The sequence below is a fragment of the Falco punctatus genome, assembly GCF_963210335.1.
Source record: "Falco punctatus genome assembly, chromosome: 1".
In the NCBI taxonomy this organism is placed as follows: domain Eukaryota; kingdom Metazoa; phylum Chordata; class Aves; order Falconiformes; family Falconidae; genus Falco; species Falco punctatus.
Window position 1 is genome coordinate 76,650,516 of NC_137580.1, and position 14,273 is coordinate 76,664,788.

Here is a 14,273-nt window from a genome sequence, read left to right on the forward strand (position 1 = left end):
TAATCAGATTTGATTTTATCATTAATTGTTTCTGTTACGATTTCAGACTTTCTGGAAATAAACCACAAGAAAGCCCCCTCCATGCAAGGTTTTGCTGCTACTTTTTTAGCATTTTTCTAAAAGGTTTTGTAGTTTTTTTATACTATACTCATCACCATAGCTTCTCTGAATGCTTTCCAGAGGATGCTAAGTGATGTGCATAACATCTGAGCATGCCATTTGTTGTCTTTCTGATTGTCTTCCCAGAGGGAAAATTGCGGGTTGCAGCAGTGTGTTTACTTTTGAAGGAGTTTGGAGATAGGAGACAAGTTTGTTTAGCCTTTGATTGAAATTCCTGGCACCTCACTGACCGACCCTTCAGCAATTCTTCCTGAATTACTAGGCAGTTGGTGGCTGCTACCTTTTGCTGTTAATCCTAGCAACAGGCAGAAGGCAATAGCATTTCAGCATTTATTCGAGTTCCTTTGAGGAGCCTTAAATGACAACTGACTTCTCTGTTAACTGAGGAGCAATAAATGAAACAGTGAGATGACAAAATCCAGTTTTACGATATTAAGTAGTTCATCTTAAGGTACTGTTATGGTTTAACCCCACTTGGCAACTAAGTACCACGCAGCTGCTCGCTCACTCCCTGCCCCCCTCCAGCGGGATGGGGAGAATTGGGGAAAAAGGTAAAACTTGAAGGTTGAGATAAGAACAATTTAATAAATAAAAGAAAATAATTGATGATGATGATGAAAAGGAGAGAGAAGGGAAGAGGGGAAAAAATCCAAAGGTAAGGGGAAAAAAAAAATCAAGTGATGCACACTACAGTTTCTCACCACCTGCTGACTGATGCTCAGTCACTCCCCAAGCAGCTATCAGCAGGCCTTGGCCAACTCTGCCCAGTTTATATACTCAGCATGACATTCTGTGGTATGGAATATCCCTTTGGCCAGTTCGGGTCACCTGCCCTGGCTGTGTCCCCTCCCAATTTCTTGTGCCCCTCCAGCCCTCTCGCTGGCAGGACCTGAGAAACTGAAAAATCCTTGGCTTAGTATAAATGTTACTTAACAACAACTAAAACCATCAGTGTGTAATCAACATTATTTTCACACCAAAACCAAACCAGCATTGTATCAGCTACTGAGAAGAAAAAATTACTCTACCACAGCTGAAACCAGGACAGGTACTTACTGTTTATATGGACTCATAGTTTCTACTGCATTTGTAGACACATGGTATGACTGATGGCACACTTAACTTGTTTCTGTTGTATGTGGAGGTTGGTTCCAGGTGAGAACCATGGCTCAGGCAAGCTATTTGCAGGACAAACTCCACATGCAGCTATGTTTCACTTGCATTGCTCATGCTTTTTGGTAGCAAAGATACCCGTATTGAGCCCATGCATTTTAAATGTTTTCTTGCCTTTAACATTTGCATCATTGTTTTCAGTAATAGTCTGTCTAGATGCAGACTTTAGCATGACAAATACTCAGCTATACCTGTTCTGGCATTGCAGTGGCGTTTTTTTGTTGATGACAATAACCTGTCTCTCCGTTCCCGCACAAACTCTGACCTAGCCCAGGGACCTCTAACCATGGGACCTTTAACCATGTTCCTGCCTTTCAGTACTGAAGTTTCAGAAAGGTAGAAGCAAAAATAAGGCCCAGACAGAGCAAAGGTTATCAAGTAATTTCTTAGTCTGTTGTAGATTTTCTTTGATGTCTGTGTACATGTTAGCTTTCGGACCTGTTGATATTCTTACACAGAGCTTGAATCCTTTTGTCTTTCTCAGTTTTACTTTTACTCTAAGCCTCTGGTATTCATTACTGTGTGGTTTGGTGCAGAGCCAGGCTTTGGAGTCCAAGAAGGCCATTTTGCAAACTATTAAAGTAAGAATTAATCTAGCTTTTTGAACACACATATATTTCCCCCCCTTTTTCATTTTGTTTCCTAAATTAGCTTTGCAAGTGGAGTGTTGGGACTGTAATTGCCAAGATTTTCTCCTCCACATCTACTCCAAAGGTTGAAGATGAATCATGATCTTTTCTAGAGTGGCTTGGGGCCTGGCAAGCCTGATAATTTGAAGAGAAGCCTTGATAGGCATTATCAGTATTTTGTAAGCTCTGCTGTCTGACACAGCTCTGGGTTGTTTTCTAGAAGGTTGTTGATTCTTGAGCTGCTTAACTCGTCTCTGAGTTGTGACAGCTGACCAGGAGTTATGGCCTAACTAGAAGTACCTAGCACGGGGCCAAGTTGTGTACTGTGAAAGGAGAGGAAGAGAGAAGATGAACCTGATGAACAAGAAGAGATTGAACTTTCTGTAGATGAAGATGCTGAGAGGTGCAGCATGGAAACAAAGGATTAGACACTGTACGGGAGGCACAGAGTTTTAAAGGCAGATGGAAGAAGGCATTTACAGAGAGTAAGGGGTGGTCATAGGATGGCAGTATTAGTCAGAAAAGGGAAGAAGAAATAGTTTGCACAATAAGGAGGAGGAAAATAGAGATGATAACTGCAGGTATAGGTAGCATGTCTTGCTGAACTATAGAAATAGATTGAATGCAAATTCTTACTTCCAATTAGTAATTTATTAGGGAAAGCATATTGCAATTAATTCTTGCTGTAAACATTAACATATTTCTAATTGTGACAGTATATATGGGTCTGTGTTTATTTTATTATTTTATTTTATTTCATTAATATTCTAGGAAGGGCATTCTGGTGACATACTGCTTATGTATGAAACTTCCTTCAGCCTTCACAGGAGTCTTCTATCATGAGATGCTCTGGAAGACCTAAGAGACTGGGTAGATTATCTTTATTACTTCAGGTAAACGTTTATTATGTCTGTCTTTTCAAAGAATGAGAGAGTACTTCTGGCAACAACACATTCTTGATGGATTTATTCCACGTACACTCTATTGTGAAAGGCCCTAATTTATTCATCTCATGATTGAACTTCCTATCCTTTCTATTAAAGTTACTCTGCAAGTGATGCAGTCCACTGGATTATGGGATTGAGAGCGCTGAATAGCATTTGTTACAGCGTATTGTCAGAAAGGGAGAATTTCTTGATTTAAAGCTGATAATCAGATAAACTCCAACAAAATAGTCCTAGGTGCCTCTTTTTAATGCTGCATGCTTATCGCTTACATGGCTGTATGCATGTAGAGCTCTTCTCAAAACAGAGGGGCATTTTATTCTTGAAGGGTTTTTTCATCTGACACTCTGATTTGTACCAAGTAATACCTTACTGACAATTGATACCATACAGAAGGTTGGCAGACTGTTTTTTAAATTAAGATGAGAACAAGAAGGGATTGCAGAAAAGAAGACTGATTTAAAAAAAAGGCAAGAACCAGAACTTAAGATCACACAGGCATTTGGGATTTCAGTCACCTTGAGTTGCAAAATGTTCTTTTATTCATACTGTTTTAATTGGAGTGTTAAACAGTTTTACAAGAACAGTTCATGCATAGGCTTTCATAAGTCTTTTTAAATAAATTGATTTTTAAAGGAGATGTAATGAAAGAGACTGTTGTGAGAATGGAAAACAAACCTTATGAACATGGCACTATGCGCAGCATTGTGAGACGCGTAAGTTGCCATCTAACTGTCTAGGCAGTGTGTTTTCTTTTTTTTCTTTTTTTTCCTCCTTTTTAACCTTGTATTATGACTTCACCATTAACCTTCCTATGTGCAATTTCAGACCTTGGTTCCAGGGTCCAACTGTGCTGGTTTCCTACCATCAAAAATGTTTTCAAATCAGTTAATTCATTTCTGGTATTTGTATCGTAATGGATATGAGTATGTGACTCTTATACATTACTGTCACTTAGCACTGAAAGGACTTAACATACTAGCCCTGAGGCTAGGAATTCTTCTATATGCCAGCAGTTGTGGGAATCACTGCTCATTTTGTCACTGTGCTATATGCCAGCAATACTAACATAATCCACCTGGGTGGTTTTTATAGGGATGCTGTTTCTTACACATTGATAAAATTTACATGTTAAAATCTGTATTTCAAACAAAAAAAAATCTTGCCCATATTATATCCACTCTTCAATACTTCATCCTTCCTTTCTGGTTCCTGGTTTCATGTTTATGAATCGCAGGTATTCCTAACGCTTCCGCAGACAGATCTCCACCTGAAAAGCTCTGTTCTCCATCTGTCTCTTGTGTTCCACAGTTGGCATACTTGGATCATTGCTTGCTTCTTGTTTGTTTAATTATTTAAAGTTCTGAAATATTTCTGATTATTTATCTTTGGGGAGTTGATGCCAGCTCATTACATAATGTCACTGCAGAAAAGCTTTTGCAAAGGGAAGGCCTTGTGTTTCCCTTGGTGAATGAGCTCTGATTTTTGTAGCCAAGGGAGTTCTGCGGTTGAAGACTACATTGAGTGTTCTGTTCCCAATCTAATTAGTTCTACCTTACATTTAGATGATTCCAACAGCCTATGGATTATGACACCTAAATGTATATGCTGTTTAACCTAAAATAACCAAAGCAAAACAACCCTGAAAAAGTTTACCTGATAGGACGAGAGAACTGTGCTCAGAACATGGTTGGACACACACATGCAAATTAATCCGTGGTGTAATTTCACCGACTCGGCTGGAGTTGCAAAAGAAGTTCATTTAGGTATGTTTTGCTTCCTTTAAATAGCTGTAAAAGGTGAGAAGAGAAAAGGGCCCACAAATAGTTATTTTCAAAAACTGGCCAAAATCTACACACTTAAAGAAGCACGGCGATGAGGGAATGGGGCCAGTTAATTAAAAATGAGGACAGTTTTTAATGATTAAATGAGAAAGGATTGTGGGGTGGAAGGTCAGAGTGGAAAGACCAGCCCCTGAATGTTTGTATCTTGTCCTTAACGGAGTTGTGAGGTATCCAGATCTCTTTTCTTGGTGCAAAGTAGTATCTGTTTTGCGAATAAAGCACTAAATAAGAGTTTGCCCTTCCTGTAGACTGAGTCATTATTACCTGACCTGGGTCATTAAGCCTGAGCTTCATGTAACTTTTTTTGTCCTGGTATAAGTTTCATCAAACATGTAGAGGACTCAACTTCTGTAACAGTGTTATAAATTGTCTGGTTTACACCAATGAACATTTTCCTTCCACATACCAGAGTAAAAACCTGGTTTCCATGGTCTGTTTAATCTACTCTAACTTCATGTGCCCGCTGAGAGATGGCTGTCTTCTGCTCCCCTGCCTGTACTGGTAGTAGCACCTGTGTTCTTAGCTGGATCAGGGAGTTTGTTTCATCAGAAGCTAATTGATTTGTTATTGGTGGGGGTTGGATCTATTTCCCTCCCCCTTCTGAGCTGGTTTTCAGCCAGTTCAGTTTTCCAATCCAGATAATGGAATGCACAAGTAACCATTCTGTTGCCAGCAGTAGGGATGTAGTGGGATCATGCAGGCAGGGAAAGTAAAGGCTCATCTTTTCAGCAGCTTCATTAAGAGATTAATTTTAATCCGTTTTGATGCTGTATGTTAAATTATACCAAAATAGATACTTTACATATCTGCCTAATGTAAAATGTGAAGGTAGGAGTACCATTATTCTGATACTGATATTTATTACAACCTTTACTGCATACAGAACAGGCCTTAGCTGACATTTTATTAATTTGTACAGCTGTTGTGTATGTTATGTATCTGTGATGTATGGTTAAAGAAAGTCCATTTGCTTTACGTATTTCAAGACATTAAAATCAATACACTATATTCAGTACTAAAATGACTATACAAAGTGACATCAATACATTTTTTTCTGTCTACAAATACAGAAGGAATTTTTAGAAACTTGATTTTTATACAGAGATTAATATATGAGCTGTAGGGAGCTGTAATGACACACTTTGATCAGAAGAGTCGGTATTCTTTGGTTTATTTTGCCACCAAAGCCCCAGGGTGGAATTAATTTTGTCTAACTTGGACTAGTCCATTTTATTCTTTCCCTGCACTTTTGCAAATGGATTTGAGACAGATTTCAAGTTCCAAGGCATTTAAAACTAATAAAATATTTACTAGGACAACAAACATCTAAAATGATGACAGTTATTATAATGATTTTGGACAAAATCCTACAAACTATTGAGAAAGCATGACTTGGAGCCAATTGAAAATGGCTTTCTGAATAGTGCAGTGAGGGCAAGTGTTTTAAATGGGTCTTGATCATCGTATGGAAATATAAGTGTATAACCAGAAGAGAACATTTCTGGCACAAGAAATTCAGTTTCTGTTGTGGGTCCTTGGTTATCTGACTTTGTTTTCCCTTAGATCTATCAAAGAGAAAGAGGTTATCTTGCTGGGTAAAAAGGTTAGCTTCCTTGAAAGGAGTCAGGATAACTGGTTCTTTTGGGTTTTGGGGGTTTGGGTTGAGTGTTTTGGTTTTTTTTTTTGAGGATCTGTGTTGTATTACCTCTATGCACCAGGACTTCCTGATATTTTTTTATGGATCAGGAGGGATTTTTCCTGCCCCTTTTCATTCTTGCCCAGTGATGCATAGTGCTCTTGCAGTTGGTGGTTCTTGTGAGGCTTATTTTGTTGCCCTTCTGTCTGTTGTCCCCTGAACCAGCTGGACTGGCTACAACGAGGAGGAGCTAAAATCAGGGTATATGGGTGTTCCTTGTGACACCAAATTGTCAAGTACCTGGTTGGTGTGTTTTTATTTAGACTGTCACTGTCTATATTCAGGCTCAGCGGGAAAGTTGCTGTGAGAATGGTACACCTGTTTTTTTGTTCGATTTTTGGTGGATTGTTTGGTTTCATTTTTTGGGCTGATTGGTTTGATTTTGGCAGTGCTCTGTAGTAGGAGTCTTGAGCCTTTTCAGATCTGCTCAAAGTGTTAGCTAAATAATCCAGTGCCATTTCAGAGACCTTAGTCTCTTCGACTGTCTTCCAGTGGCACCCAGTATTTCTGTGATTTGTGTGTGTGTGTGTTTTACTGAAAGACACAATTTACAGTGCTGTGTGGAACAGATGTTTTGAATAAGACATCTGTAGTACTATTGCCTGCAACTGTGGGAATCTACTCTCAGTGGCCTCAGGGATCATTCCTGACCTGTGTTACAAGAGATTTAGCTGAGTAAAATTTACGTTTTATAGACACTAAACAATACCACCTCTCCTTATCCTTGTACAAGAAATAAAGATGAGCCTCCTCTGCATGGAGTTTGGAGATAAAAAGTATTTCCTTCCACCGCCTGCTCTTCTCTCCATCCTCTGTTATTCCCTTTAACAAGACTACTGTGATTCTGGAATCTGTGAGAAAAGAGAGTAGTAATTTAGAGGCAGACACAGGGTCGCACTTTACCTGCTTTTCCTCTTTGCTTTGTGTGTGCAGAGAATCCTTGAAGAAACCAGTACAAAGTCATGCTGTGTTATTTTTTTTGGGGGGGTCTCCATCACAGTCATAAGGATCAGAGATTATGGGGAAGCCTTGGCCTGAGCTCCCTTCTGGGTTGGGGGTTACCTTGGTATCCTACACAGTGCTTTGAGGAAGGCGTAGGGAAAGGATGCTACAGGAGGATTTTTCCAAACAGCTTCCAGCAGGTTTAACTGTGATGGGGGATAATCAGTGGCTGTTAAAGTCTGAATGCAGAAAAACTCCGGCTGAGATTTGACATCTTCTTTCTGAATCAGGGCTAAACAGAGAATACCAGCTTTGATCTTACAAAAAGACAGAGGCTGGAGGCTGGCTTTTAACTGAAGGCATTCATACTGTATAATTCCCCAAATACTTGTGTAGCTGACACTTGTCACTTTATTTATGAAGTGGTAAATAATCCTATTACGTGCTATAGTTGAATTTATAAAGGCTGAGTTAGGGACCTAATTCAAACCTGTTTATTCAGAAAAGTACAAACTTTTTTGGAATGAAGTCTGCACAAACTGGGATCTGAATCCATAGAAACAGATACTGCACACTGGAGTGAGCACAGCTCCTGTTGAATCATCCTGTATCCCATACTGAACAGAATGCGTTGTGTAAGGAGGTGTACGTTAGTGGTTACCAGTCAGCTTATAGCCCCATCAGGCACTTCCTAGAGTATTTGAGACATTTGTCATTTCTTAGATACAAAGTACATCAAGAATATTAAAATGCGGCATAAAATACTTTAAAGGTTGTAAAATATTCTAGTCTTTTTAAAAATTTCTCTGTAAACTGCTTTCCAGTGATTGATGGTGGTATGGGGCTGTTTGCTGATGGAGTCCTTAAATAGAGCACCAGTCAAATTCAGATATGCCTGGCAATGGGAGGCAGGGCTTACCAGCAGCGTTTTCTGGGCAAAGAGCATAGCAGTATAGTATAGGAAGTACAGACATTAGGAAGTTTCATTTTTCACCTGTGCAACTCTCGGACCTGAACGAACTTTGAACACAGGTGGGAATACAGTCCCAATTGTTTAAAGAGAGACAGATGACAGTCTGAAATAATGTGTATAGTTAAACATGTCCTGATAATCAATGGCATGGAGTGTGTGTAGTATTGACTTACTTCACCAGTACTCAAAATTGCCTCTGATTTAGGAATTTAAATATGAAATTAAAGCACTTTTGTTGTGCTAGAATTTCTTTTGGGCCGTTCTCTGTGCCCAAAGTTTAGTCACACTTCTCTTTCTCTATCCTTCAGTATGTTTTCATGCTTTGTTTTGGTTTTGATGTATTTGCGTGGACCTTCATGTCTTGTGGCTTTTTAATGTCTTGATAGGGTAACATAGCTCCCTTATTTTCTCTCAGTTTTCATCTGTTGTCTGCCTTTGCAGCCACCATCATCTTTCTCTTCTCTTTTTTCTCCTGATTCTTTGTCACGTCACAAGTGACAGTTTTGACACTATATGGACTAAAATGGCAATGATGGACAAAAGATAACTTGTTTTTATATCCAGAACAAACAGCAGGTACTGCTAGTCACACATAACACTGAAGATCAGCACTTGTCTGAAGAAAACCAGACTGACAGTGAATTTCAGAAAAGCTAAGATGATAAGGGTGAAGAAAGCAAGTCACTCAGCCCTCACATACAGTATTTCCAACATTTCCACTTTCAATCTGAAGACAATAGTTTAAGCTATCTTTACCTGGATTTGTTGGGGTTTAGATTCTGTTCTTATTTGTCATAAAGCCCTCTCTACAAATTGCATTTCCCTTTTTTCTTTTAATTGAAGTTCATTCATAGTAATCTTCATGACCCGGGGCTTCAAAGCTTACAGAAGATATAGTAAGTCCAAAATGTCGTGCACCACCTTTTCCATGATGCCAACTGCCAAAATCCCATACTGTATTAGTTTATTAATGCCACTTCTATTGAGTTATAGGTTGAATTCAAGTTTTTAGCCTTGCACTTAATTTAAAATTAATTGGATTCATAAGGAATGTCATGAACAATATCATTATGTCAACTGTATTCCACCTGTGGAATGGTGGAATGGAATTGATAAATGCTGAAGTGAAAAACTGTGTTTGCAGGAGATGGATGAAGTCCTCTGGGGTGTGATCAGAGTACTTCCAAACCTTTATGTTTAAAGCTACATCTCTGCCTTTCCTGTGGTACCAATACAGACTATTTAGCAACAGTGATAACACTTCACTTACTCCTTAGCCTTGTCCATGCCAGTCCAGTGTCCTGACCATGATCAGTTCTTTCTGCACATTATATTTATCCATGGAGGGTCATTCTATTAATAATCACATTGCCAGTTGGGTTAGATTTTGAGTAAAAACTACTGTGAAGTCTTCTGCTGCGCTTTATAAAGGTGAACAGGTTTCAGTGGTGGAACAACCCCTAAGGTAGAGCCAATTTCTGCATTGTTGTAGCAGAACAGAGCATTCATTCTGGGGAGGATACTTTTTGTCTGCTTTCTGTAGTCGGTTGAACAGAGGTCAGATTTGTTGGAAGCTGCTTAATTGTACAGGCAGCACTGCTCAGACCATGGAGCACAGCTTCACGCTGTTCTCTCAGCTGTCTGCTCCTTCTGCAATGATTGGCTCTGCTTCTTTTCAACTGCTAACATCTCACTACAGGCTTTCCTGTGAACATGCTGCCTTATGGCTTGAGACCAATGTGTGGGCACTAATCACCATCTGGAGAGAGAATGAGACTCAGGGCCAGCTGAACTTGGCTGTAAGTACTGTTCGAAGTGGGGCATGGGAGGCTGTACTCCAGGCCACTGCTCTTTTATCCTGAAAAGCTTTGTTCCACCACGGTTCCCTGGCAGAAGCTGACTCTCCAAGTGCCTGCAGGAGCCATGGGAGCCATTGGCTTGTACTGGGGCAGGAGCGGCTTGTACTGGGGCAGGAGCAGTTTGTACTGATCAGCCGCTCCAAGCAGGGCAGCCCTTCTTGCTTCAGCCGATTTCTCGGGGTGTGGTGGAGCAAACTGGTGTGGGGTGGGAACATCCCCTGCACAGAGAAGCAAGATATCGTAAGTCAGCAAGAATCTTTTGCCTCAGTGGGAGGCCTGGTGGGCTCTATTGTGTCACCACAAGAGACAGTGTTCCTGCTGAGTTTCTGATTGTGTCCCCATCCAGAATACACGTATTTGCAGAATACAGGTTTCATGGAACACATTAATGTATGGCAGAGTATCTTAGTGCCTTTGAGTGGAACAGTTAATTTCCCCATTGCTGTCAGTTGGGGATGAGGGCTAGTATCACATGCTTGTGATTTTTTTAAATCCTCCTCTGGATGCTTCCATAACTTAGAAAGGAAAATAAAATTGTATCGAGTGTCATACCACTATTTTCCATTTGTTAAAGACATACTTCTACATCAGGCATAACTTACTGCCCCATGGCTTGTCTTACAATCTGCCTCTGTTTTCCTTTGCTTAACCGGGTCCAAGAGTGTTTGCGGGGGAGAGGCAGGAAAGGAATGCAACTGCTAAGCTCCTTATGGCCCACATCACTGCCTGGCAGCATTCTCCAGCTGTTAAGATGGATGGTTTATGTATGTGGAAGTAGAGGTGGATTGTTTTCTGTATGAGATGTAGGGTTTTATTAGAAAATGCATGGGTCTCATTATGGGAAGTTGTATGCATTTCTGAACAGAAGCATTTGAATTATGTTCTAACAGCCCATCATATAATCTGTTTGTTCTGAGTTCAGTTAAGTTGTGATAATCTAATAGGATGTTTTTCCAAGTACCAGAGTTATTGGCAACATCCATATTTTTCATACAGCTTAGATATGTACCTAAAGAATCATGAGTTTACAAGAGTTAGGAATGTCTAGACCCTTGATAAATCATGTCATGAAGAGCAGCAAATAAACTGCTGGGGTTTTGGGTTGACTCTGACATGGATGTTTTATCAAAAGTACGGACAAGCCTTGTTCTCTTTTGCTTTCTTTCTCTCTCTCTCTAAATTTCTTCTGCAAGGTGCTTCATTATTGCTGCCTGATTTTTTTTCTAAGATATAAGATGCAGTGCTACTTCAGAAACAGAATGAAATCTCTTGGATGGAAAGCAAAGGTACCTCATGTCACCTCTGATGAAATCCTAATGTAACTAAGTTTGGGGCACATCAGAACGTGCCCCTCTGTTTTCCTAAATTTGATTTCTTAATTTTAGTAGATGAGGTAATACATTTAATGTGTTACAGGTAGTATTGCTGGCAAAATCTGTGATTATGTTTTCTGTAGGAAGCCCTGTAGTCTCGCATTTTTAGTTTTGTGAAACATGCACCACTGAAGCTGAAATTAGTGTAAGTTCAGTCTGCTGTTAATGTCCCTGAATATGCGCAGTCCCAGTATTACACTCATTGATCAGAACCTCTCCTGCAATTGCTCCTTACATATACCAGGAATCATACCAAGTGTGAAAGAAAGACTAAAAAGTACAGAAGGAAGTAATACTTGAGAGCATATTTCCCTTAAAACCTGAGGCATTTGGCAAATGCTGAAGAATTTTTAATTTTAACATCCTCTACTACTTACTAGCAAATGGCTATGGAAACTACTTTGAAGGTCTGTGTTCTAAACACCTTTACTACTTGGTCCTCCTGAGAAGTAATGGCCTGCTACCTCTGTGGCTTCATTAATTCAAGTGGCAGAAGCTTGTACTAAACTATATCTAGAGCTCTCACTATTATGTATTGTTCTGCCTAAAGAAATTTATATTAAAAGCCCAGGCACTTTTAAGTGTGATTTCATATGTTAAAACAATGCTAATATTGCAAAAGGTAGACAGTCAAAAGTTAAGAAATACTGCAGCTGGTTTTGTCTGCAATCTTAAATTGATATTCATATGCATAAACACTGTAATGCACTGTTTTATTACATGCTTTTTTCCTCCAAAAGGCTCCAGCCTCATTAACTGTATGGAGAATGGAAGTTGTATAGTTCATTGTTGCAGAAATAAGGTGTGTGGTGAAAAGATGAGGGGTTTGTTAGAAGAGTGGTTAAAGCAAATAAATGCCATTCTTATCCCTTGTAGTCCATTCCTGTTTCTGCCACAAAATAACCTGGAGAAGTTTTTTAAGTTTTGATAAGTAGTCACTCATTGTAGGTTTTATTTTCTACAAACGTAACTCAGTGCTGTAAAAGTGCTGAGCTCTCACAACCACAACTGATGTCTAGCGGAGCTTTGTTTTGAAATACAAAGTGCTTTAAAAGGCTGTATAATCTGATAAATCAAATTTTGTGTTTCAATTTAGGCCATGAATTCTTGTGGTTTTCACTTCCACTGTACCCTTGTCTGAAAAATGGAGACGGTAACAAAATTGACTGGAATAGCTGAGGTGATTAGAGGAGAATACGGCAGAAACAACCAGAAGAAAAATCAGCAGCTCTGTAGTCAGCATAGGGAAGTCTGTTGCGTAGTTAATAAGACCAGGGACCAAAATTTGGGTGACTGTAACCAAGAGGTTATAAGAAATCTCTCTGAGCTCTGTCTATCCTGAGTGCTGAGTGAGACAGGAGTTCAACTGAAAAATTGTAGGCATATAGTTAATAACTTTGTCATAACCTCTCTGTACAGTGGAGCTGAATTAAGACTTCTGTTACTGCCTATTCTGAACTCGAGTGTTCAACACGATGGCCTTTTTCACCTTACATATTTTATTTCCTGTAATGAAAACGTTGTACGCATAAAGGATGAGAATATATGAGTAGGTATGCAACTGGATATAAATTCCCCCAAATTTTTATGGATACCTCTTACATGTAAAGAATATGCGGTGTGGACATATAGATGGTCTGTCTTCGAAAGGAAGTCCCCATTTGATAGCTCTGTTACTGTTAATAACCAGGTTGCCTCCATGCTGAATGAGCAGCTGCAAAGAATCAGGATATTGGAGATGATGCTTCCCTCTGGGTTGCTACAATAAACTCTTGTTTTGGTGCTTTGATTTAAAGCACTGAAACTCTCCAAAGGAATGCGTCAGGACACCGGAGTATTCTTTTCCATTTGCAGCACAATGGAGAAAAAAAATATTCTCAGGCTCTCCAGAGAGATAAATATGAGATTGCAATACGTTTAACTGTATTTAAAATGAAAGCGTGTTGAAAGCGCTCTGTTGAATATTAAGTAGATCCTATTATAATATACCTCAGATCAGAGCATAGGATTTTCCCCTAATACTTTGCAAGCTACGGCTTATCTAACTACAGAAGACACTCTATACTGAGGCTCATTCTGGCTATAGATTCAAGGATCCTAGGTCTAATTTGGCCTGTAGGATGACTGAGCTGCAGTAGTACTTGCTGAATGATTCACTGAGCAGTGTTCACATAAGCTTCAAAGAAAAATACTTTCCCTTTCTGCTTACTGAACAGAAGGAGCTGCTGTGAATATGGATATTGACAAGAGGCTAAAGGAATAAAATGGATAATGTGTAAAGGGAAGAGAAAACACTTCATCATGTTCATAGAGTAGGTAATAAGTAAATTTGTTGTAATACTTACTTTTGCAAATGAGAATGATTTACATTTATATATATCTCATACCCAGCCTGAGCCCAAAATATTTTTATAATTCACAGACAGTCTAGGAACTGTATATGTAAGCAGGGAAAACATATACAGCAAAGTCAGGAACACAGGAATCCTAAATGACAAAAATTGACTCTGCAAATTTATGTATCATGTAGCAACCAGATGAAGTACTGTCCAAATAATTAAATACATACTATTCTAGTGAACCATTATGACACCCAACATGTTACGTAGGGTTCGAATCCAAACCTTCAGTGCTGGATTTATAGCCTTTGTTATTTTGTGTTGATGCGGTTACTATCAGACTGCAACAAGTATTGCTTTCCCTGACAGTAGCAGCAGTAA

General features: G+C 39.3%; 1 protein-coding gene across 1 annotated transcript in view; it reads left to right on the top strand.

The window, feature by feature from the left end:
* The first annotated feature begins 250 nt into the window (after positions 1-250).
* LOC308062902 (uncharacterized protein) overlaps positions 251-14,273 on the top strand; it is a 108,091-nt gene continuing 94,068 nt past the window's right edge. Inside the window, exon 1 of the mRNA XM_080385140.1 lies at positions 251-10,120. Coding sequence (XP_080241266.1) covers positions 9,929-10,120 — 192 coding nt within the window. The 5' untranslated portion in view covers positions 251-9,928. The remainder of the gene's footprint in view (positions 10,121-14,273) is intronic.